Below are 25,000 nucleotides of genomic sequence, written 5' to 3'. Positions count from 1 at the left end.
GGAGAGAGAGGAGAGAGAGGAGAGAGAAAGAGAGAAAGAACGCGCACCCGTCCGCTCGCCAACCCCTCCAGCCGTAACTGCCCAACGGGGTAAGAGGATTAAGTGCAACTCGCGCGAATACCACGCACGAGCTCCGTTTTTATATAACCTCCCGATATTTTAGCCGTTTTTGCCAGTAGCCGCGTTAATCAAGCCAAGAAATGAATTTAATAACCGCGCAGGGCTCATCGGCACAGCGGCGCGACCCTCGCAAGGAGGGAACGTCTCGTTAAGCGTTTTATAAGTGGAATATTTTTTCCAAGGGCCGTGCGCAACGGGAGAATACTGTAAGATGTATTCTAACGACCGCTATGACTGCGGGAGGGGAGGAGAAGGGAAAGTATTAATCCGCAGTGATAAAGTATTTCTTCGCAACGGCACGCGGTATAGCTCACGCCAGAGACGACGGTGTGCACTTTTGCGTTTAACGACGCAACGTTTCGGCGTAACGCGTTTAAGGGGATTGGAGGGTCAGATCGGTGAAAAATCGTGCTTGTTTTTGTGACGATATTTTCCGATGAACTGAATAAATGTGCAAGAATGAAAATTTTAGGTATATTTATACAACATGTGAAGAGTAAAAAAATTTTGTTTATTAACAAATACTCATATAAATATACGAGATATTTATAGGTGAAATATACTCTCCTTTTTTTTTTCAAGTTGTCGTTTTTGCAGTAATATCTCGGCTCTCGGTGGTCCGATCAGAGCGAATTTTAGCTAGAAATCTTAAGGAGGCTTACCATTGTCCGGTGAAGCACTATAAAAAAATCGAACAAAATTAACAAAATGGCAGCTATTATTAGGAAAAGATTCAAATTTTTCAGTTCTTTTACAATAAAAAAATTAATATCTCGAAATGAAATATTTGGACGGAGTTGTCCGTGGCTCACCTGAGAGCCAGATGAACAAATATTATTGCTTTAAAATTTCAAATCGATACGAAGCTCAGTTTCGGAGAAATCACTGCAAAAAGTTGAACAATAAAATTTCGAGAGAAACGCGTTTAAAATTTAAGTGGACGTATATTTATATGAATATTTGTTAATAAACAAAAATTTTCTACTCTTCATATGTCATATAAATATATCAAAAATTTTCATCCTTGCACATTTATTCAGTTCGTCACAAAATATTATCAAAAAACAAGCACGATTTTTCAGTAATCTGACTCTCCGGTCCCCTTAAAGATTAATAAATAAAAAGACTTAAGCTCGCACAATTCGGCGACGGCCAAATCGTATCGCTACCTACTGCATCCCTACACGTCGCGAGACGGCGGTTGCGAGACTCCCCATGAAACTTTTCGGCAGACGGCGATATATTTATCGAATAGCATGCGACCGATCGCGATGTTATTCGCCGGCGACGTTAAATGCGTTGTATCCTACTTTACGGCCAAAAATAACGGCGCGCACGTTCTCCGCCAGCACCGAATTACACTTCTGTCCTGTAAATTTTCGACGAGATAAAATTGATAAATTCGAAAGTGGGTCGTTAACGTTGCCTGAATAAATGAGTGCTGATACCGCACGTCGTGCAGATTCGATCGCGTGTCCGCTCGCTCGCGCGCGGCCAGGCGCTATCGAATTCCGATTAATCGATCGGCCGGATACACTGAAAGCGTCGCCCTGTCCGATCGGATCATTAATAAAACAGTCGCATGCAGTGATGAGGATTGCTTGCGTTGAGAAGCGGCCCCGAACGGCGGCGAGGACGAGGGCGCGGGCGCAGGCGCGTTTCCGTTAACTCCGCGAAAATGAATGGACGGACGGACGCGAGAGCGCGCGAGTCGCACAAAAGGACCGGCTGACGCCCGCATTTCGCAAATTTTTCTTACTCGCCGGCGAGGTCGCACACGGCGTCTCACACCCCAATCCCTTATTTTTCTCTTCGCGACTCTCGCCATTCTTGCTTGCCCAGCAAGCATTTTCCCTTTGACTCGCTGAGAGTCGCGCGGGCGGGCGAGCGGCTGAGTGTGCGGATGCACTCCTGCCTCTCGCAATTTCTTAGGGCGATGGACGTGTGTGTGTGTGTGTGTGTGTGTGTGTGTGTGTGTGTGTGTGTGTGTGTGTGTGTCCTCGTGCGTACGCGCATGAGTCGTGTTTCTCGTTTACCGATGAGAGCCGGCGCTCGCACTCGCGACAGGTAGACAATGCCGGGTCGAGAAAGGACCGTGAACGCTATTCCGCGATGTAGAGACGTGAGTAATTGAAGGCTAAAGGTACGACGGAGTCTCGAGAGCAGTACACGGTGTACCGCGACCGAGACTGTACGAGCGTGCGATTGATCGTAGTTTATCCCGCGATATTTTATAGAGGAGACGCGACAAATCGAGGTTCTTTTCCTCTCTTCTTTTTCTGCCGGATAGATTTCTGATTTTCTCACAAACAAATATATAGTAGGATCAAATCTCTTTAAGAGACTCATTTTGGCTCGCCCGTCTTCTCGTGGCGACCGTAAGTTCCCGGACATGACGAATAACGCGGCTGAATAATGTAATCGCAGGCCGAAATATATGACACCGTGTTCGCCTTTTGTTAGTAATTCATGCGCGAAAAGGATCGATCCCTTTATCTCGTAAATGCTAGTCGTTATGGCGCTATAAAATCTATTATTAATCATAACGGCTCTCCCATCCCGATCGAGAGTCGCCTCATTAAGGATTCCGGAGGGTCGCTCCGCGAGAGAGAGGATAATTTCGGAGTTTATTTTGGCTCGTCGGTGCGGAAATGCGATTTCGCTAGCCGTTACATCGAGATTCGTATCGCTCGCGGCTATATACCCCGATATTGGAGGGTTCGACGTCCTCGTCCCTTAACTGCCCTCGAAACCCCATCGAAGACTTGGAATACGTAATTCCTCGCGTGTAACTGTGAAAATCGCACGCGACACGTGTACGGTTTACAAAGAGTCCATCGCTTCGAGCGATCTTCGGATCTCCTCCCTCTCTCCACTTTTAGAAGATCGTCGGAATTCTCGTAAAATAAAAGAGGCAGTTAGCCATCTTGAATTTATCCGTATATAATTTATATGTTTATATTGTATTTGTATCTCTCTGGTTTTATATCCGGTGAAATAAAAACGGGAAAAATCGTTGATTCAGCTATCGCGTGCTTTTCTCTGTCTCTTTGTCTCTATCTCTCTCTCTCTCTCTCTCTCTCTCTCTCTCTTCCCTCAGCGCAACTTAACGAGCAAATCTCTCGGTACGCTAATCGAGTGGAGGACCCATTAAAATTCCGCGCGCGTCTTGTCCAATAATTAAGAAAAATCGCCCGAGGGTGCGCCGCTGTCTGCGTAGCTTTCTCTTCGATATTGTCAAAGTTACTCAATCTGGAGGGCGAGGCCAACAACGCAGCGCGCACATACACGTGAAAGAGAGAAGAAGAGAAAGGGAAGGGAGAGGGAGGGGGGAGGAGAGAGAAAACGGATGGACGGACGCGCGTGTTATAGCGCGGGACACGTATGTTCTTTCATTAGCCGCAGGAAATTAACCGAGAGCGACCGCGATGGCCCCACCGTCGTTTCCCCGTCCGCTCTCCCATGAGGGAGAGATTCTGGAAGCGTCACAGCGTGCGCTCTACCAAGGGTGAGAAATAATCGGTGAGAGGGGTCGAATTTCGAAAATTTCGCCGTTTCACGGTCGTTGCGCCGCGCCGTGACGGCCCCGCCGTGAAAGTGACAGCTAGACTCTCTCTTTCTCTTTCGAGTGGCGCGGTCATTTTTTCCCTTCTCTCTCCCCCTTTTCCTCTACTTTTTTTTATACCTGTCGCGTCACTCCCTTTTGCAGCGTCGCGTGTACACCCTTCGCATTCGCGATGCGACTACCTCTCTCTCTCTCTCGCGCGCGCGCGCGCGCGCTGCTCCGCGGCACCTCATCGGCGACGAGAGTAAAACGTGACGGTGGGTTTAGCGCGGTGCGCGGAAGGCGTGGCGGGCGGGCGGGGCGGGGTGAGGTGAGAAGGGCAGGGTCGAATTTGCATAATTGCTTTCAGTTTACCGCGGCGCCTTGCGTTAATGAAGAAAAATACGTCGGTCGACCGGCCGGCGATACAGCGGAGCGTCGACACACACGGCGCGCGATTCTTTCAGCCGCGAATATATTTCTCTCGTCTCGTGTATCGCGCGCGCGCGCGCGCGCCTCTTTCACCCTTTCCATTCCCCGGCTTTGCCGTGTTCGGCGAGTTTACACCGTCGGGGCTTAATTGCTCAATCACCGCCGCGTTGCTCTTAATAATAACGCAAAACCGGCACCGGTTCGTGCGACACAATGTCACCCGGTCGATCGATCGTAAGCTTGCGCGCCCGGCAAATGAGATACCACCTTAACAAATTCTATACATCGCTTAATTGCTCGGGCCTTACAATCGGCCCCGAATAACACGACCCCGAACCGCCATCGCGTAACTCGGTGTGCTGCGTCTCGGCACGCGAGAAATTGGATCGTCTAGTTACGAGTTTAAAAACGCCGACGTAATTACCATTCGGACGAGCGATTTGAGTGAGGGCTGATGGAATAAGTTTCGAACGGATATCACGGGGAAGACTAATCTTCGGGGCAAATCACGAAGCCGCGGGCGGAATGTCAAAAATCGAAAACGCTTATCGATTTTGCCGCCCCGCCCCGCCCCGCGCCTCGCCCCGTCCCGTCTCCCGTCCCGTCCCGTTCCGGTGACGGAGGAGGAACACGGCAGGGCTGATCGCGCGCACGTTTCAAACCCTCCAGCAGTTAGGCCGGTCACGTGTAGTGTCCGCTGATACGAGAGCCGCATAGCAAAGTTTTTCGACCTCCACTTGGCTGGCCCGAGCCGCGTCCATCCTCGCCTCGCTTCCATCGGCCGCTCGCATCTACACCCCCACGCTGCACAACTCTACCCCAACTCTAACTCCCCCGCGCATATAACGCGAAGTTACTCCGCGCGTCCACGCGCACCTCCCACCTACGCGTTTTCTCTCTCGCTCTTGCGGCGTCATTCTACGACGTCTACGGCGACGTGTTCTCGCGTTATATCGGCCAGCGCCGAGCGTGCCCCGCTACACTCGTGCTTCTTCTTCATGGTCCTTTTTGCGTCATGTAGCCGCGACAAAAATAATCTTCCAACGTAGACTCTCATATCTACATCGAGAACGCGCGCTATCACCAGCGGCGCAACTCCCGCCGCATCTCGCCCCTCCTCGCCCCGCTCCTTCCACCGTTCTAAGCGCCGTCGACCGACCGTCACGTTTACAGCGAAACTTTCTCCGCCGACACACCCACATTTGTCGTAGATGTGTCTACATCTACGGCCGTTTCTCGTGGAGAGCTACCTTATAGCCAGCCGCCCCACCGTCGCAACAGCTTCGGCGTCGCACACAGCACGGCGTTTCAGCTCTCCCTCATACGCGCCAGCGCGATTTGCTGCGCCTTCGCTCTCTTTCTCTCTCTCTCTCTCTCTTTCTGTCTCTCTTTCTGTCTCGAGGCTGGCGCGGCCGCCCTGACACCGAAAAACAGGGAAAAGTTCCGTGAGCGGTCGGTAGGACACGTACGCGGTATGCCCTTGCAAACAACACTCTCCAACGAGAAGAGATACTCGGCTCCTCTCCAACCCCCCCCCCCCGCGAGCCCCCTTCCCTTGCCGGCGTTCCACGTCGGACGTCACGCCACGTGGATACGTCTAATTCGTTTCGCGTGTTTCGCCACGTCGGCCGTGTAAAAGAAACATTTTCTCGCGAGATAATTTCGCCGCGGATGCTTCTGTGAGAGGCGCGTGTGCGGATATATTCCGGAGCCACCCTCCCCTCCGTTTTCCGCTCTCGCTACTCCCTCTCGCCGAATCAGCCCGATAAATTGAAGCTTGCAAATGATCCACCTTAAGACTCCGTTAATTACGTGGGTATGGAGAAGAGGGGGGGGGTATAAGAAAGAAAGAGATAGATAGATAGATAGATGGACAGAGCAAGATAGGAGAGAGAGAGAGAGAGAGAGAGAGAGAGAGAGAGAGAGAGAGAGAGAGAGAGAGAGAGAGAGAGAGAGAGAGAGAGAGAGAGAGAGAGAGAGAGAGAGAGAGAGAGAGAGAGAGAGAGCTTAACGACGTGGTTGAGCCCCACAGGGGCACTAATTGCGAAGCGAAAGGACGATAAGGTCGACAAGAAGAAGGCAGAGATGGACAGATCGACGAGGAGATAGTCATCTAGCGTACTCGCGCGCATCGAACGGTCCTTTACGCGCGGTCGGCGCAGTCGCCGATGAATAAACATGAACGAGTTCTTAACAATTTGCGACAATGCAGTTTAACATACACCAACGAGTCGCTTCCTCCGCTCTTCGGCGCGGAAGTTGAAGAACGAGAAGACAGCGGTACGAAACGTTCGCTATGAAACGAAGATGCGGTATGTCGGTGCGGCCGAAACGAGTCGATCGAGCGGGCGGGCGTGGATGCGCGCTTTTTCAAAGAGCGAGGGGACCGAGAGAGACGTCTTAGAGTGCGGTCCGGCAACCGTTACAAATGCTTTGAAGCGTTTCTCTTTCTCGTTCTATTTCTCGGATGCAAACGAAGAGAGAGAGAGAGAGAGAGAGAGAGAGAGAGAGAGAGAGAGAGGGGGGGAGAGAGAGAAGTAAAAACGCTTCACGAAGCATTTGTAGCGATTGATGGACCGCACCCTTACTCGTCGGATTAAAATGCACTACCCACGAGATTGTCGAGAGAACGTCGCCGAGATGTAAGCTTGTGGTAGCGTGGATCAAAATGCAATTTAATTTCGTCTTATTATGTAGACGCTGGAAAAACAAGCACACCGTGGCGCGGCTCTGACATGTGCCGATCGAAGATTCGATAATCGCAGGGAGGCAGAGCTCTCGCGGATACGATACGCCTGGCGGCGTCCAATTACCGATCGGTAATTGGGGCAGAATTTCTGCTGAGCTCAAATTTGCGCATCGTTGTCCGGTGCCGTGCCTTCGGTCAGTCGCGCTGGCGCACACTCGCTACTCTTCGTTAATTAAACCGATTAAGTCCCCGAGCTTTCGACCATCGCCGGGACCTTTTTTCCCCTCCCCATAATTATCCCAAGTTCGTCGGATCAGTCACTCTCGCGAGACGAACTTCGGGGCCCTCGGCTGATAGTTGCGACGGGGCGCGAATTTAATTGCTAAACTTTATTTTCAATCTCGTCGCTCGCAGGGCTCGCGACCTCGGATCCGCGCAAGCGGATACGGTAAACCGCGCTTAATAAAACAACAGTCGTTCCCGCGGAGGAACGTCTCTCCGTTTGCCCGCGGCTTTCGGTTCGGTTCGACGATAAGAGAGAAATCCTCTTCCCCCCCCCCGCCCGGTCCCCGCGCCTCATCGCAATGTCTTGTACGCGAACAAACGCACGAATTCGCCTTAATGTATCTCGCAAGTTGAGCACAAAGGGGAGATGATTCCGAAGTTCCGGGGATACATTCGCATTCGAGCGGATAATAAATTGCGGTGATGACCCAGTGAGTGCGACAGAATCGGTCGGACGATCGTTCGGAGGAGGGAGACGAGAGGCTGAGGCAGTTCGCGCAGAGAAATCTCTTTGAGCCGTTCTCGTCCGATCTGGCCGCCGTGCGACAGCCGTCCTCGCGTTTCCGTTTCCCTAATTAAGAAAAGCTCGTCGTCGTCGTCGTCGTCGTTGTCGTCGACGACGTCGCTCCCGCGGCACTTCGACGCGACGATGTCGTTCGCTTCCTCGCCAGCGGACTTTGACGGCCATTAAGGCATCTCAGAGCGTCTTAATCCGCGTCAGCGAGAAAGTTTGACGATCATATTCGAGAATTCGTTTCCTCGGGCGCAAGCGGAGCTGATTACGGTCTTGATTATGACGTCGTTGCGCGAATAATTCTATAGGTACGCGCGCTAAAACGTCAGCTCTCCACTGCGCCCGGAACTCATCGCATCGGACGCTCTTGTTAGCGCCGGAAAAATCCGCGTGCACGGCCGCGCAAACCCGACCGTTAGATTCCAAGCGCGAAATTACACATCGATCTTTTGGCCAATTGTCACTACCAATATTTGCCTGACGGACAAGTCGAGCGCGTACGTCGCCTCCCACCGCCTCCTCTTCCGGAGAAATAGCTGTTAAAAATGTAGAGGAGAAAACGGGCACACGTCGGATTTTCGGTACACATACGCGCATTCAGCGCGCAACCGAGCGCATCCACCGACACAAGGGAAGTTCTATAAAAAGGGGAGTTCTATAAGAAGAAAAAAAAAAAAAAAGAAAATTGCGTTATCTCATAATCGTTAAACGCGTAACCGGTCGTCGATTAAATCTAGCCGTTGCGTACAATTAACACCTGGATTGCGCGCGATCGCGCCCGCCCGCTTTAGACGTTTATTTTCCACCGCGCGGCGCGCCGGCCTTTCTCCCATTATCCCATCCCATCATCGCGATATTAATGGTTTCGGTGTACTCTGTAATGCGAGCGCACGGAATCAATTCCGGCGGTTGCTTGAATATTTTCGCAGCGCGTGGGCATCCAATTAGTGTTAGCTACGCCCTGATGCCGTCGGAGAGTAATTATCTTGTAATTGATGCGCTGCGCTATACGCGGATCAAACAAAACGGAAAATGTCTCGAATTAAAAGACCACCAGGCAGCCAGCCAGTCGGCCGGTAGGCCGCGGCGTGCTCGTTCGAGATAGCTGGAAATTATTCCCGAATCAGCCGTTTCGTTAACCCCTCTCGACTCGTTCAGTCTCTCTCTCTCTCTCTCTCTCTCTCTCTCTCTCTCTCTCTCTCTCTCTGTGCCCCACTTGCTTTGCCAGGACTCCGAAATGTACACGCGACGCTCAGGCTGAAATCGCCGGGAAGTCGGTGCCTCGAGCTGGCCTCGGCAAAACGTTCCTCCTCCGCCGGCTTGTATAACTCTGCGACAATTTAAGCGTAGCATTATCGTCGAAGGCTAAAGTGATTATCCGCCGCCGCTCCGGATTAGCCGGACATACGCTCGCGTTGCGCCGCTCCTCCGCGTTCTTCTTTCTTTCCGGGGTTTCCGGCTTAATCGCGTCTGTGCCGGACGACGTATTTTCGCGAAATTAACACGGTCGAGATCGGTCGGTCTCATCGGCGGCGAATGTTTGCTCGGAGCTCATCACATCTGTCATAAATGATATTCTATCTTTCTCATATGTGAAATATTCTCGGTACATGAATCCGAAATTAAATTTCCCGTCCCGGAAAAATAAAACGCGATTGGAAATTTATTGAAATCAAATGCGATATTCTCGGGTTCTTTCAGATCCTGTTGTAATTCGCTAATTAGGCGCGCATTTATATGAAATGAAAATCGCGCGCTATCTCTCGGCGAATCTGCGTTCGCGCGAGTTTTGTTTCTCTCATTACATTAGATAAAAACTTTTTTTAATTATCCCGCAGCATTACGGCAATATCTACATTATTGGAAGATCACTCGCGGATCCGTCAATGGCGGATTTTCATTACCTAGCAAAAGCAAGCTCCTGGTAATTTCATCCCTTTCGCAATTCCTTTCTACGATTTCATCATCGCAACCGGAGATACATAACGGTCTCGGCAAAAAGCTTCATTAGATATTCTGCGCGCGCGCGCGCGCGCGCGAACGCGGCGGTCTCGTGTGTTGAAAAAGACACACATCGTACGGTACGCCCGGCCGCGTCGCGCGTTTATAGACGATAATTAATCGCGGAAGAGCGCGGTCGAATCAAAGGAATCAAAGGAACGAGTCGATTCGGCACGAGCGTGGATTATACGAGGGGCACGAATTTAATTTCCTCCCTCTGTCTGGCCGATATATACCCGCGGAGAGATTCGTAAGCGAACTAATTATTTTGCGAGCCGTTCGCCGGCTCGCCGGATCGGCCGGGTGAAGGAAAAGGTAGTGGAGGCGCGTCCGATGCGCGCCGGGAAAAAGCAAACGAAGCAACCGAGAGAGGGAGAGAGAGAGAGAGAGACAGAGAGAGAGAGAGAGAGAGAGAGAGAGAGAGAGAGAGAGAGAGAGAGAGAGAAACAGACTGAGGATGGGGGGAAAGCAGTTAACCGAACACGCGCGCGGCCCCTCCGTGGAAAATTTATTTAACATTTTTAAACGCGCCTACACCCACGCGCCGTGTACTCTTGAGTGTCCTTTGCCGTTCTTCCTCCACGCGCGCGCGTGTGTGCGAGCGAGGAGAAATACAGTTAGTGAGAAGTCCCATTTCCGGTCTATCTCGCCGGCGTTTGCGAGATACGAAACGCGAACTATGCGGATTCGCGCTCGATGCGGCCCTGCGAGGGAACGGATGGACGACCGAGCCGCGCAATAAGCGAAAGTTATTTTGCCGCTGCGAGGCCGCGCGGAAGGGAAAGAGGGCTGCGATGGAGAGGGGGGGGCGGCGAGGGGAAAGGCGGCTCGCGATAAGCGGTTATCGGAGTGTAATTCAATTACTGGATCTTCACAGTGCCCCAAGCACTATTGTCCCGTTTTTCCCCTCTCCCTTCGCCGGTCCCCTCGTCTCTGGGACGATCCTCCACCGACTTCGCCCGCCCTCACACTCTCTCTCTCACACACACACACACATACACACACACACACACAGCCACAGACATAACGGCGCATAGGCGCGCTGATTCGTTATCGCCCTTTACCCGCCGCGACACAATGGCGTTAAACAGGAGATAACCAAACTGATATTGCGAGTCTACCCCCGGGTTCATCGTGGTGACGACAACTTCGTTAACACGTGGCGCGTGTATGTGCACGCGCGTGCGAGCGAGAGAGATAAAGAGAAAACCGTCCAAGCGTTCTTCATGATTAACCGATTAAACGTGCGCTTTCGTCTCAAGTTATCGGCTAGCTGCGCACGCGCACGTTCTAATTAACGGGGGAAATAAAATTTCGCGGCATGCAGGATAGCACGGCGCGGTGGCCGTCGCGGGTGGCCGGGATATATCGGATCGCCAGCGCACGATGGATAATCGAATGAAATTAGAGACAATCGCGACGGACGCGATTACGCTACGCGGACGCGTCGAATTCTCGCCGTTCTTTCGCGCTACGCCGATGAGCCGCCGAGTATCTTAGTATATTCTGTCCGTGGTGAATTTTTCACGAGAGTCCGCGACACCACGGGGGATTATTCGAGAAGGTCCAGAAACGTCGGGGAATCGTATCGTAATAGTTCTCAAACACCAATAAGGAGAGCGCGAACTTGAGTCTAACTTAAGTCTAACTAACTAAGAATCGAAGTCGATTTCGTGGATTTCACTCGGGCGGAAATTTCCAAGTTTGACGAGCACTTTAATTTTACTGCGCAGGCACATCGTAATGTATATAACCGGGGCGACCCGTTCCCCTCCCCCCCCCCACCCCTCGTGCCCGTCGGTAACTTCCATGCCGAAGAAAAACTTTCTCTTTGCAATTTTGGTCACGAAAGTAATCCGCGGGAAAGCTCTCCGTCACCCTTCCATCTTGAGGCGTGCGAGAGCGAGAGCTCTTTTTCTCATCGTGTCTCCTCTCCTCGTCCTCGTTTTATCCATCCTCGTTGCCTTTTAGACAACATGATGGTGTTAAATGGAAGATAATCAAACTGATAGGTGCGCACCTACAGCCTCGACAGGTTACTGTCTGCTACCGTCGCAACTTCGTTAATGTAAGCGAGCTTTGGCTAGAGAGAAGAGAAGAGAAGAGAAGAGAAGAGAGGAAAGGAGAGGAGAGGAGAGGAGAGGAGAGAAGAGGCGAGAACGGAATGACGGAACGAAGGGAGACGGGGAAAGTCGACCAAAACTCGATGGCGCGAAACTCTTTAACGACTCTTGCTCACGACTCCTCTGCCACCATTGCCAGAGCAGAGGTGATGCACAAAAGAGAGAGGGGGAGAGAGAGAGAGAGAGAGAGAGAGAACGGAACACTTAACGGCAACCGGTGTTATATGCATATTCCTTGCTCGCGGCCCTTCGAGGAATGATCCATTCGGTGGACTAGAATGTCTGTCGCTAAGCGTTTAATTCCGACACAGCTCACCGGGAAATACAACGAGCAGTTGGAGGGTATTATGAGGCACAAAGGGTGCAAAACGTTGAAAATTAAACAAACGTTTTCCACGGGCAGGAAGAATTTTGCTTTCCACATTGGTGTTCTTTGCGCAATCTTTCCTTTTTCCTTAGCGTCTTTGCGTCGCGAATCAAACGCCATAGAGAGGAGCATTGCGAAAAATTGAGCAATAGATTAAAAATGCGGAATTTTTGCGCGAAATGGTTGATTAAATTACGGTTCCCTCTCGTTCGCTCCGCATCGTTTTCAATAAGGCGTTCTGTTTAAACGCGCTTCGCGCGTTAAAATAAAGATAGGAGATGTTGAACAAAACAAAAATAGATGCTTAAAAAAGAATCGAAAGCATTCGTTTTGGCGTGCCAAATGCTCTTATTTTAATTGATAACAAATACATCAGAATGGCAAGTTTAAAACGCGCGAACGAACGGAATAATTTTTTTTTTTTTTAAATGAAAAGTTACATAAACGCCCGCGATATTCATGCTAGCGGGAAGGAGCGAGTCGATTAAAAATTTGCATTGGGGGGAGAAAAAAAATGCCGATGGAAAATTCCCGATGGGAAGATATCGTGGCATTTTTTGCAACGTACTAATTGGCTAAAGGGGCACGATGCTGGGGCGGGCAACCAATTAAAAAGAGCTGAGCGAGGAAAAGAGCTGAGCGCGAAAGTTGCCTTTATAATCGATTCTCTCAAACGAACTCGGCAAGAGCGGAAAACTTAGGCGAGAGAGAGCTTTGCCTACCTTATTAATTATTAATTATCTCGTTCGCTTATTGATGCATTTTTGCATTAAGTCTTTTATCTCGTAACCGCTTTTTCGCTTAAACTACCTTGCGCGAAAACGCAGATACCGTACCGCGCCGCGCCGCGCCGCGCCGCGCCGGGGAAAAATTCAACGTATCAAAACACGAAGCGTCAGTTGTTTTCCTTATTGAATCGCTCATGCTACAAGTGATTGCTATCGAGTCGTTCGCCTTGGTAACCAAAGAGCGCTCTGCTGAAAGCGAACCGTAAGAATTATTCGAGCGACGTCAGTCACGTGTACACAGCATAATTTCCGCACGCGAAGCGTGATCGCTACAGCTGTTCGACCGCTGCGGCTTTTTGCTCGGCTCGCGTATCTTCTTCAGGAAAAGAAGTAAACAGCCTCTCTTTGCACACGCGCACGCACACACGCACGCGTATAGACACACATATAGACAGAGGTGAAATCAAACGTTTCGGAACAATCGCTCGTTCCAATTATCGGATTAGATAAGGTGTTACATTTTAATGAGGTGCGAGTCGCGGGACAGTGAAAATGTGCCGCGCGAAATCGCACGGTGTTTAATCGCGCCCGCGTCGGCAAATGAGCGGAAACGCCGTACAAATTGAAATTAAATCGAATAAAAATCGGCACGCAAATACGAGCTAAAACAGCAACCGCTTTTTTTTTCCGCTCTACCGAGCCCCGCACGCGCTCGCGTCGATGTCGCGTTGTTGCGCTTTAATCCAGCTGTAGGATCGAGCGAAAATCAAAATGCAAATACGCAAAGTATTATATACTCTTCTTTTTCCCTCTTTTTTTTTTTACAGCCTCTTTTTTTGTTATACAGCCTCGCTCTCGCTCGCGCATGTACTCCGCGCCTGTAGTCGCGTCGCCATTGGCCCCGGCGCGCAGTCGGTGTACACGTACGTGCTCGAACCGATTGTAAAATAAAAAAAGCAAAAATCAATACGCGCGGGAGATATGCGGCGAGCAATAACCACTTTTCCCCATTAATTCGCGCGCGAAACACACGCGCGTCGCTATTGTCGTTTCGCCGCAAATCGTAGGCTCCCGCGCAACAATAGGTGCGCCAACGATCTTCTCGAACCTCGGCCGCTCGCACGTTCGTCGCGAAATGTCAAGCCGTCGTCGTTTCCGCAGGATCAAATAAATAAATAAATCTCGGGACCACGATCATGTCGCGATCGAAATCCCCGTCCCGATCCGAATTAGCAGTGTCGAATAAAAGCGGGGCACATCAATTTCTCCCCTCGCCCATGCATCTGTTGCGCGCGCGGCGGCTATTATCATTCGCTCCGTCCTCGCCGCGAGATCGCATGAAAGATGCTGCGATTGCCCCGTTCTTACCGATCCGGCGCTTGCACGCTGCCGCTGTTATTGTTATTGTTGTTGCCGCCGCCGCCGCCGCCGCCGCCGCTGTTGCTGTTGTTGTTGTTGCTAATGCTGCAGTTGTTATTGTTCTGATCCAAATGCAGCGTCGTGCTCGCGAACAACTTGTAGTCGAGCATGATTTTCTGTTGCTGTTGCTGCTGCCGCGGCGTCTCCGGCTCGACGTCATTGAGCGACGCGCTCGGCGCCTGCACGCACGGCTCGAACATATCGATTGTACCTTTTTGCCGAATTACACAACGTGCGCTGCAATCGATACAATAGAGGATGGAGAGAGAGAAAGAGAGAGAGAGAGAGAGAGAGAGAAAAGAGAGAAAGATCGCCAAACATTTAATGCCAGCGACCGCCGATAACCGCCGCCGTTCAACGCTCGTTTCGCCACCCCGGCCGATTCGCGGCGACGGAATTTGAAATTCAAATTTTATTAACTGGCGAACCTCATCGGAGGCAAAGAGTGTGTCCTGTTACGTTTAATTAATCCGGACGAACGCATTCGATGCGATATCGGCTGAGATCGCGGCGCGGCGTGGCGCGGCGCGACGCGGCGCGGCATAGAGGACCCTCGCGCGATCGATATTATCGAGGCAATACGCGCGCGTTAATGGCACCGAGGAGAGAGAGAACTCCTCAACAGTACCGTCGACAGACGGATCTCGCGGTCTCTTATTGCGTGAGTTGCCGCGGTGTCGCGGCGCCCTCCCGACCAAACGTTACGTCGAAACGACGTCGAGCCACGAGGCAACTCGAAGGCAACAAGCCGAGCGAAGAAACGGGGACGCCTGAAGGATTAATACGCGCGCGTCTCTCTCTCTCTCTCTCTCTCTCTCTCTCTCTCTCGAGCGCGCTCTCGGCATGAGCGAGAGCTCCGTCTCTCGCGAGCTCGACGATAATACAAATCTATCGCGGCCGCGAGTGCCGGTTCTCTCGTGCGTGAATTGTTCAGAAGACGGTGCTCCAATTATCGGAAAGATCGTTAGCGTCCGCGACCGAACTGTTATTGGCACGGGATCGAGTTACTAAGGAACAAATAAATTCACTACGGAACAAATAAATTCTCGTGTCCGCGAAATTTTCTCGAAATACTCTCACATGCCACATAAGGGACATCGGTGAATCACTCGACGAATAACGTCGACCGTGCGAGGGTCGCTTCGGGGCGAGTCGGAGCCTACGATAAATCAAACGAGCTCTGAACGTCGGGCTTTCCTGTACGTTGTCTATTTACCGAAAGCAGTCCACTGGCACGGCCTGGCCAGTCGTCCGTCCGGTGTCAAACGCTCGGATTTCGAGGTAGAATTCGAGATGCTTGAATGATGCTCGAGAAATGAAGGCGATGTACAAAGAGGACGACGGATGTCGCGAAGTTTGAGCCGTTTGAAAAGTATACGCACCGGTCCGCAGCGCGTGTTTGACTGTGGCATGTTCGACTTGTGTACGTTCGAGAAGCGAGGATCGCGACGATATTGGTCGGCCAGGATCAGCGGTCGACACCGTCGATGAGACCGTGATAGTTTGTAAACATAAACGGAAACGTCCTCGACAGCATTCGAGGCAAATAGCTTTTAATGTTACGCAATGCCTTTAAGTGAGCTTCTCTATTTCGTGAGCAAAGAAGAGGAGAGATAGAGAGAAAGAAAGACAAAGAGAATATAGAATAGAGACTAGAATATAGAAAGTATCATGGAGAAATTAAAAGAAATGTAAGGGTTTCCGATTTTATTGATACGCAAAATTGTACAAGCTCGCTGCCGAATATTATTGCAGATTTCTATACGGGTAAACATTAAACATATATATATATATATATACACATACATATATATATATATACATACATACTATATACATACATATATACATATATATACACATATATACATATATATATACATACATACATATATGTGTATATACAGTTTTTGCGAAGGTCAACTTGCGTTTTTTAAATAAGAACTTCTATTTTTTATTACACTGTTCTTTTCTACTAGTTAATTTGATCAACTTTTGTCCAAAACATTTTTTTATTTGTCTAATATTTTTTGAGATATTTGAGGAAAACTTAATAACTTTTTCAATATTTAATTTACGATATCTCGCTAACTATTTGTCGGAAGAAAAAGTGGTATTAGACTTTCTTGCTTTATTTAGTCTCAAGAATATATTGTTACAATAGCGTCCTCATTTTTGTTAATTTGATGATTTTGAAATTTCCAAAAATCAATAAGTTAACAAAAGTCAGGACGCTATTGTAACAATATATTCTTGAGACTAAATAAAGCATGAAAGTCTAGCACCACTTTTTTTTCCGACAAATAGTTAACGAGATATCGTAAGTTAAATATTGAAAAAGTTATCAAATTTTCCTCAAATATCTCAAAAAAATATTAGACAAATAAAAAAATGTTTTAGATAAAAGTTGTTCAAATTAACTAGTAGAAAAAAACAATGTAATAAAAAATAAGGGTTCCCATTTAAAAAACGCAAGTTGACCTTCAAATGACTGAAAATAGAGGTCAAGGTCAAAGTCAAGGTCATCATAAGGTAACTCACTTAAATCCCTACAACTTTTATTCAGATCATTTTCCTTGAAACTTCAATACTGAAGAGTTATTAGGGTGATCCGTTACTTTTAGGACATCCTGTGTGTATATATATATATATATATATATATATATACACACACATATATATGTATGTATATATGTATGTATATAGAGGAAAGGAAGATTGAAGTCTGTCGCAAAATTTTTTTTCGATTCATTAGTGAAGGACGAGTCGCGCACAACAAGCTTACTACGATCGTATTATATCGACAAATCGTTGATGCTCTCGCAACAGTAATAAGCACATTTCCGTTTCACTAACAACTAACGACGTTAATGAACGTGATATAGAAGATAAATCGGAAGCGCATGCGCACGCGGTGCGTTCGAAAAAGAGGCATGAAACCGCTGTATAATGATTTTATCGCGGTTTCATTCGGAGTGGACATAAGGGACGCACTTTTTACCTCTTTCGTCGCGTTCGTGTGAGAACGTTATTTTAAGAAGGTAAAACTTGTCGCACAGTTACCAATGAGCAAATCTCGTACAAAGATTCTTATTCTTTCGCGCGAAATAACATGCGGGGAATGTGATACGCCGCGTTTGCATCGTCAAAACGGTGGACGAGACAAATCAGCGGAACAGGACGATGAAGAAGAAAAAGGAGTTTACAGAGCTCGGAGAGACAATGTGTTTAGTAGCTACACGTCTCGAAGGATACAAGAGTAATCGATATCGCGAGCGAAGTACCGATATTTCTGCCCTATCATGCTATCGTAAAGCATCCTTACTCAGGCGTAATTTATCGACGGGCGCGCAAAAGTGGAACCGAAACACTCGCAGTTTTTATTGGCGCCGATATCGGATATGCTCTCGCGTCCCGCGAGCATGGTGGAAGAATCTCTAGGAGATCGACACGAGTGAACGGCCATATTCCGCTACAAAGTTGCCTGGAGGAGCAAAAGGTGGAGAAGAAGAAGAAGAAGAAGAAGAAGCAGCAGCGGCAGCGGCAGCGGCAGCGGCGGCGGTAGCGGCGTCGAGGAGGTTCCGCGCGTAAACTGATATTCCGTTCGGAGCACCGAGGCGAGAAAAGCGTAGCCCGAGCTTAAGAGGCACAAAAAAGGCGCTTTCCACCTTCGCGAAGTAAGCAACGTCTCTCGGGCTCGTTTCTCCGATAGGAGCGGACGGGCGAGCGAGGGCTCGGAGGTTGGATTCAAGTACTGAAGAGCAAGCGGCAGAACGCGGAGGATCTTATTTACCGGTGGGAGAGAGAGAGAGAGAGAGAGAGAGAGAGAGAGAGAGAGAGAGAGAGAGAGAGAGAGAGAGAGAGAGTGTGTCAGTTTTTTCACGGATACATAATCTCGCCGCATTCAGTACTGTCGACCGAGCACCCCGCACCATGTTTCGTCCCGAATAAGCACGGTCTTTTGACGCCACAAGCACATAACGTTTCGCCGATACCGCATGCCGCCTGTCGGAAAGTATTTCTCGACAAGTCGAACGGTGTCTGTTGTCGAAATCGCGATCCCCGTGTACCCTTTATACCCGTCTGGTTACCCGAAATTTTTAATCTGGCTTTACGTTACAACCCCGTGAAATCCAACTTGAAGAATCAGTGGAGGATCTCAATATATAACTTCATATAGGCTTTGTTCTGCGATAAAGAGTCACTTATTATTTCTTTCCTGTCGCATGTGAAGGATTTCTCTCGAAATTATTTAACATTTAGTTGCCCCGCTATTTTATCCGCACTTGATCTCCTTTTAGTTTCGGGTATATGAGAATATTAATGGACGAACGAGGTAACCTTCCTTTTTTCATAACTCGTTCGTTATCATTTTTCATTGACGTTGCAACTTTCAATAGCACTTGAGGACTCAAAAGAGGGAAAGGGTTACAAGGATGAAGATGACAGTTGCGTATGCGCGGCGATAATGAATATGCATCAGTAGGAATTTAAATTCAGATTCGGTGTAATATTAATAACTTTTTGAGAACAAAAGAAGGCGTTGACAAATTCAAGGCGGATCTGGCAGAATGTTTGGGCAATATGTAATCTTCCGACTGATACGAATACACGTCACTGATTGGCGAAAGTTGAAGATTGGTGGGGAATGATTTTCCCTTTCCTGATCGTTTTGGGATTCCCGCACCTTTCCGCGATCCAGTCTAGCTTGAGCTACCAATGAGCGCAAACCGCGACGCAGGTCGGCGCGTTATCAATCTCGTGGACTCTTTAAACGTTTACTTGGACTCTAGTCGGTGTCGCGATATAACACGTATTTTTTTGTTAGACTTACAATTGAATCGTGTCTACGAATAAATGCCAGCATCAGTGTAACAAGATATTATCTCAAGTACCACGACGGAGCACCCGAAAGTGAGGATGCTGCACGTCGGGATACAGACAGCGACACGTCATACGCTTCCAGGTGTGTCAAAACATTTTACGAAATTTTCCGATCTTAACGGGCGAGGACAGAAATACCCGAGTCGAAAGTTAGGCCGGCACTCATGGTTATTTGACACATCATTTGACAAATAATTATAACTTCGTGAAGCTCCGATTATTCAAAGCTGTGCTTATTTCGATATTGATTCAAACGGTCGAATAATGGCCGGTTGATACCGAGTCTGTAATGAGTTATACTCCGCACGAAAAGGTGAAAATAATTTGCAATTATGAGTGCCGGCCTTAAGTATCCAGTGAAAATCTCGCAAGTGTTGATTTTTATGTCTACTGATGCTCGCTAGCCCTCGAGTTCCATCGTAGTGACGTTTGCTTCTTTTCACCCCGATTTATCATTGTGATTGTATCGAATTCAAATGGAAAACTTCGTTGGAGCATAGCATCATTGGACAACTGTTACCTTTACCGTTGCAACTCCTTCCTCCTTAAATCACTCCTCTAATTTGTACTTCTACCAATTACCAAAAACAAAAAAGAAAAAGTTTGTAAAAGAATAAAATTTATCGTATCACTCATTGATCTCACTCAGTCACAAACAAGGTAAGACAATAATTCTATAGTATTATATCTTGAGATTCTCCAGTGATTCTTCAAGTCCGGCAGAATTTACAGGATTAGTGCAGAAGCAAAATTTCGACTCGGGTGTACGTAGCTCCGCTCTTCTCGGACGCGACACTTCCGCAACACAACAGTGCGCGAAAACAGAAATGGAAGTGTCGTCATTATAAATAATTACACGCGGACGCTAACAATAAGTCGCATTGGAAGCAAGCGCGCTTACATTTCGCGTTCTAAAGGAGCGAGGAAAAAAGAAACGCGCGGATTCAAGTAAAGGAGAGATGGAACGAATTTAATTTTCGTGCCGCGCGCGCGAGACAAAACGAACGACAACAACGCGCCGTCGTTTGCATAAAAAATTGCATGCAATTCTCTCATCGCACGCATTCTCTCAGCGCACGCATTACACCGACATCGCATTTCGAAACCGCGTTAAAAGACGACCCGAATCGCCCGATCAAGCGGCTAGACAATTAGTTTTCCGTGTGAAGTCGCGGAGCGGTTGTATTCAAAAATTAATTAGTTCTCGTAGGAGCGCAGCGTGTAGCCGAGATATATTCAAAGGTCGAAAAGTAATTAGACATACGCACGCACGCACGCACGCACGCACGCACGCACGCACGCACGCACGCACGCACGCACGCATGCATGCGAATGACTCGTGAAAATCTACCGACGTCCCTTTGCTTTCCCGCGAGTAATTTTCAGAGTTCGGTAGAGAGAAAGAGAGGAGAGGAGAGAGGGAGAGAACAGAGAAAGAACGACGCGACAAGCTCGGAGGGCGCGGGAATGAACTTCGAGGGTTAAGCAGTTAAACGAGAGAGGCGGAGGTGGGCAACCGAAGTATGCGATCTCTTCCTTTCCACCCCTTTTTCCTCGTTTCTCAGCGAGACGCGGCTTCGCCTCTCGAATTGGGTCTCGACGTACGTAATACGACGCTCTCCCGCATTGCCTTGGTTTTTAGGTATTACGCGTGCGGCGCGCACTTGACTTTCTCGACTTGATCTTCTTCGCTAAAATTCCTCAACGCTGCTCGAAAGCGGAATAACGGGAGAGCGGTGTGATATTTGCATCGCGCGAAATGAGACGTCGCGTCTGGAGTGGATGTATGTTCTCTTCGAACTCGGCTCTCCGCGAAGCGGTCCGTACGTCGCGCAGTGCCCTTAATTGAATTACTCGTATGTAAGGCGATACAATGTGCCGCGGGGGAGGGGCAGTTTCCGTCGTTAAAATCGTACGCTCCGGCGACCCGTCGCGCACATCGGTTATATTATTCGCGCGACCGGAGAAATCCGCCGTAAATGTTCGGCGAGGTTCAGGGAAAAGGGAAAAAGCGACTGTTCGTGTGGCCTCGGCGCGCTTTTAATTACCCTGTCTTGTTCTGCGGTACGCGGTGAGGGCCTGTCGGCGGCGGCGGCGGCGGTAAAACCCCGGAAACACGTCGGGAGCAACGCGAAAGCGCATCGAGGAACGGAAAGAAAGCGAAACACATTGCCTGCTCGCCGGCCGGAGAATGACGGGGAAGGATCCGTCGCATCCGGCGGCGATGGCGATCCGCTTTTTACGTGCAACTTTAGCGAGAGCTACGCCCTTCGGCCGTACAACAAACTGCGCTAGCCAGGAGGCTAATTTGCTACCGCGGCCTTAGGTAGCGAGGACCCTCTCTCCCTCCCACCCTGCCCTGCATCCTTCATCACCTTTTTCGCCGTTGTTTTCTTTCTCCCGCCTGGTCGATCATTTTCCTGTCCAGCGTCGCGAGCGCTTGTCGCGAGCCAACTCGTTACAAAGGATGCCGCGTCGCCAAAGGGCGAACGTAAAATTGGCTGGAGGAAAAGTTTCGCAGACGCGATACCGTTTTGCCGGGGGAGGAAATGCAGCCCCATTAACATCGGCCTGCGCGTCGGCTCCGGCCGACGCTATCGATGACGAACAGAATTTTCTTTCTGTATCTCGCGAGACACAGGGGCAGGGGGAGGAGAGAGAGAGAGAGAGAGAGAGTGAGTCCTGGAGCGAGATACAATCCGAGCGACTGGGATCGCGAATCGAACTATTATTTTCACGCGACAATTTCCAGCCCGTCCGTTTCCCAACCGCCGAGTCGGGAACTCGCTTCAGTCAATTAACCCCGCGACAAGGCATTTTCGTTTCTCCTGGACGCAGTCGACAACGGTGCGCTGTTATTAAGCGGCCATTGCGAGATATGAAATCAGACGCGAGTTGTAATTGGAAAGTTGCGCGTCAGAGAAACGCACCGCGACACTTTTACCTCGGTGAATTTCAGAACACGTCCGGCGTCCAGCAGCGGCAATTGTTTTTCGAGCGATTTTCAAAAAGGAAAAGGAAAAAGAGTTTTTCTACCGGAAATTGAACATACCACGAGATTTGTTGAGGCAAAAATGTTGCGACTTTGCGTCCACCGACTGCGACACCATGCGGCGTTCACGTATTTTCCCGACACGCTTCGCGACGCGTTTCTTCCTTTTTGCTTCCTCCTTCGAAGGATAACACGCGCGAAAAGTGCGAACGAAGCGGCCTCGCCATTGAGGCCGCGATGCTGCGCGCTCCAGGATTCGTAACGAAGTTACGATAGGCTGTAAATTTCCAGCACAAATTCGCCGGCTAATTATTTATTGCGCTTTATGCGGCGGCGAGCCGTTTCTCCTGGAATATGCAGCGCCTGATTTATTATATAATGAATGAAATCGTAGAGTAGTAACCAGTTTGTGTACCCACGCGCTCGCTCGCACACGGCGACACGCCAACTCGTACTCGTTGCGTACATCGGACGGTTACATAATTACGGAGCGATTCAATTGTTACCCTCCGAAATAATGCAGCGCGGCCTTGTGAGTATCCCGACTCTGTGTTCGATCGTCGGCGGCGGCGACGATGGTGGTCGTGTTAATATTCGAAGGCTTCTAGGAAACCGCGCGAGGGCAGCGGCGTTTCATTACGTGCATCATCGCGATGAAACGATCGCAAAACAAACGAAGAACGGTGGCAGAGGGACGGCGGCGACGACGACGACGACGACGACGACGACGACGACGACGACGACGACGACGACGAAGCGCACACGTCGGTAAATTTTGCCGGTCCGCGGGATGGGTGTAACTAGACCGTGGTTGATCATTTCGAAACGCGGTGACACGCAAACTCCAGCTTATTACAGAACTGCGGTGGACTGTTGCATAATTACAACGGAGTTGGTGTACAATGTAACGGAACCTCGAGTGAAATCGCGAGGTTTCGGAATTCGATATTTCATTGCGCGCGCGCGCGCGTAATGTGCTCACTGCGCCGCATTGAGCATCTCTCTTGTTATTGTTGTGTATTTTGAAATATTAAAATTTGCGCTCTCGCAGTTCGGGCGATTGAACGGCAAAATTTCACACTCGGAACCTCGGAACTGAACGAGCGGTTTATCACGTATTATTATAGAAGACTTCATCATCAAGTCTTGAATGGAGCGCATGTTGGCGCGCTCCACTTTCGTCTCGATAAACATTGCAACAAAGTGGAGAGCCCGGGTTACATCGAGACGTTATTGACACAATATAACGCGTGCATCGAGACCGTAAAGATAATATTAGATAATACGATATAATATGCACGAGAGCTAAATGTATCCCCGGGCACGCTACACACGAGCGTGATGCCATAAAGAATTAATATTTCACCGCTTCTTGGAACGTTCGATAGCTCGTTACGCGTATGATACGGCTTTTGCCAGAGAGAGAGAGAGAGAGAGAGAGAGAGAGAGTGAGTGAGAATGGAGGGAGGAATGCAAACGCGGAACACCGACGAGGAGAAGCACCACGTCGGGTCTCCGCACAATGCACCTTCGTAAATGTTGCAACTACGGTAACGCGGCAGTGAAAGCAAGTACGTTTGCTCCGCAACCCCCTGTATTTGCACGGTCAACGGACAGTGGGAGGAACAAGGGGATGTACATCGCGCAGGGCATAAACGCGAAAAAAAGACTGGGGCGCGACGCGGCTCAAATGCATTCGATTAATTACGACGCGGAGGTTTTCGAGTCGTAAAGCAAATATATCCGTCCCTGGCGGTATTCGGCCCTGCCGCGCGCGACGCACCGCGGCGCGGCATTGGCAAAGCCCGGTACATGTAAAGCCGACGAACAATGAATAATATTGCGCCTGTTTGCATTTCATCGTGCTCGCACACATTACTAACGCCCGTCTGAACCGGCCCGGTCTTTTCGATAGGGCGGTCGACCGGGGGTGGTGTGAAATTGCGGGGGGTCGGACGGACCGCCGGGCACTCAAGTAATAACGAAATTGACGCAGGAAACGCGGCCGCGGGTTCGCCCATCCGCTCGGTCGGTCGGCCAGCCAGCCGGCCGACCGCTCGTTCGTTCGTTCGTTCGTTCGTTCGTTCGTTCGTTCGTTCGTTCGTTCGTTCGTTCGTTCGTTCACGTCCGCGCTCGCGCTTATGTAAATGCGAGTGATATGTAGCGGTCGGTGTAGACCAATTAATTTGCTCGGTGCATAAATGCGCGGTGTGCGCGGGACTGCTCTTCTCGGCGGCGGCGACGGCGGCGGTGACGATGATCGATCGATTTGCATACGTTATGTTGCGGACGATCACGGTGAGCACGCGGGCGCGCTGACGGGCACGGTGTCGAAGAGTGTTCTTGCGATTTTTGACGAGTTTTCGATCTCCTTCCGAGCTCCCCCTCTATTCCTCTCTCGCGTTCTCTTTCTTATTCCACAGGGGAAAAAACAATATTCATCCTCGCGGTCTTGCGCCGCCTGCAATTAGGCACGATTCGGTTGTTTCGCCGTGACTCCGCGGATATCGCGCGCGCGATCGTTTAATCACGCGTCGTTTCGTGCATTAAGTAAATCCGATTACCGTACAATGCCGCGCAAATTCGATTCCATTGCTGTCGCAACGTAGGAAAATTAATGTACGCGGCAGCGGCGGCGACGGCGGCGGCGGCTCGTCGGCACGTTCGACGTGACGAAGGAAACTGCTGGCACAGAGGTCGGGGATTTTTCTCCGTTTTTCTCGCTCGCCAAGTAGGTCTCGGTCCGCCGTCTCCCTTTCTCCTTGTCGCCGCCAACGACCACGACGACGGCGGCCACTGTCTTCCTCACTTCGCCGGCAAGCAATTCGCGCTCTCGCCGCTGCGAAAAAAGGCAAGACTGTCTTCTTCGTCGTCGCCGTCGTCGTCGTCGTCGTTCTTGTCG

General features: G+C 49.8%; 1 protein-coding gene across 2 annotated transcripts in view; it reads right to left on the bottom strand.

The window, feature by feature from the left end:
- Positions 1–25,000, bottom strand: part of LOC105190613 (CUGBP Elav-like family member 2) — a 384,647-nt gene that overhangs the window by 185,566 nt on the left and 174,081 nt on the right. Inside the window, exon 3 of one of the 2 annotated variants that reach the window (XM_025298595.1) lies at positions 14,172–14,459. The exons of the other annotated variant lie outside the window; for it this stretch is intronic. Within the exon in view, the coding sequence (XP_025154380.1) occupies positions 14,172–14,459 (288 nt within the window). The remainder of the gene's footprint in view (positions 1–14,171; positions 14,460–25,000) is intronic. 2 annotated transcript variants of the gene reach the window in all.

This window comes from Harpegnathos saltator, unplaced genomic scaffold, assembly GCF_003227715.2.
Source record: "Harpegnathos saltator strain DR-91 unplaced genomic scaffold, Hsal_v8.6 scaffold225, whole genome shotgun sequence".
Taxonomy (NCBI): domain Eukaryota; kingdom Metazoa; phylum Arthropoda; class Insecta; order Hymenoptera; family Formicidae; genus Harpegnathos; species Harpegnathos saltator.
Note: the sequence above shows the minus strand (reverse complement) of the source record. Positions and strands in the feature narration are given on the sequence as shown.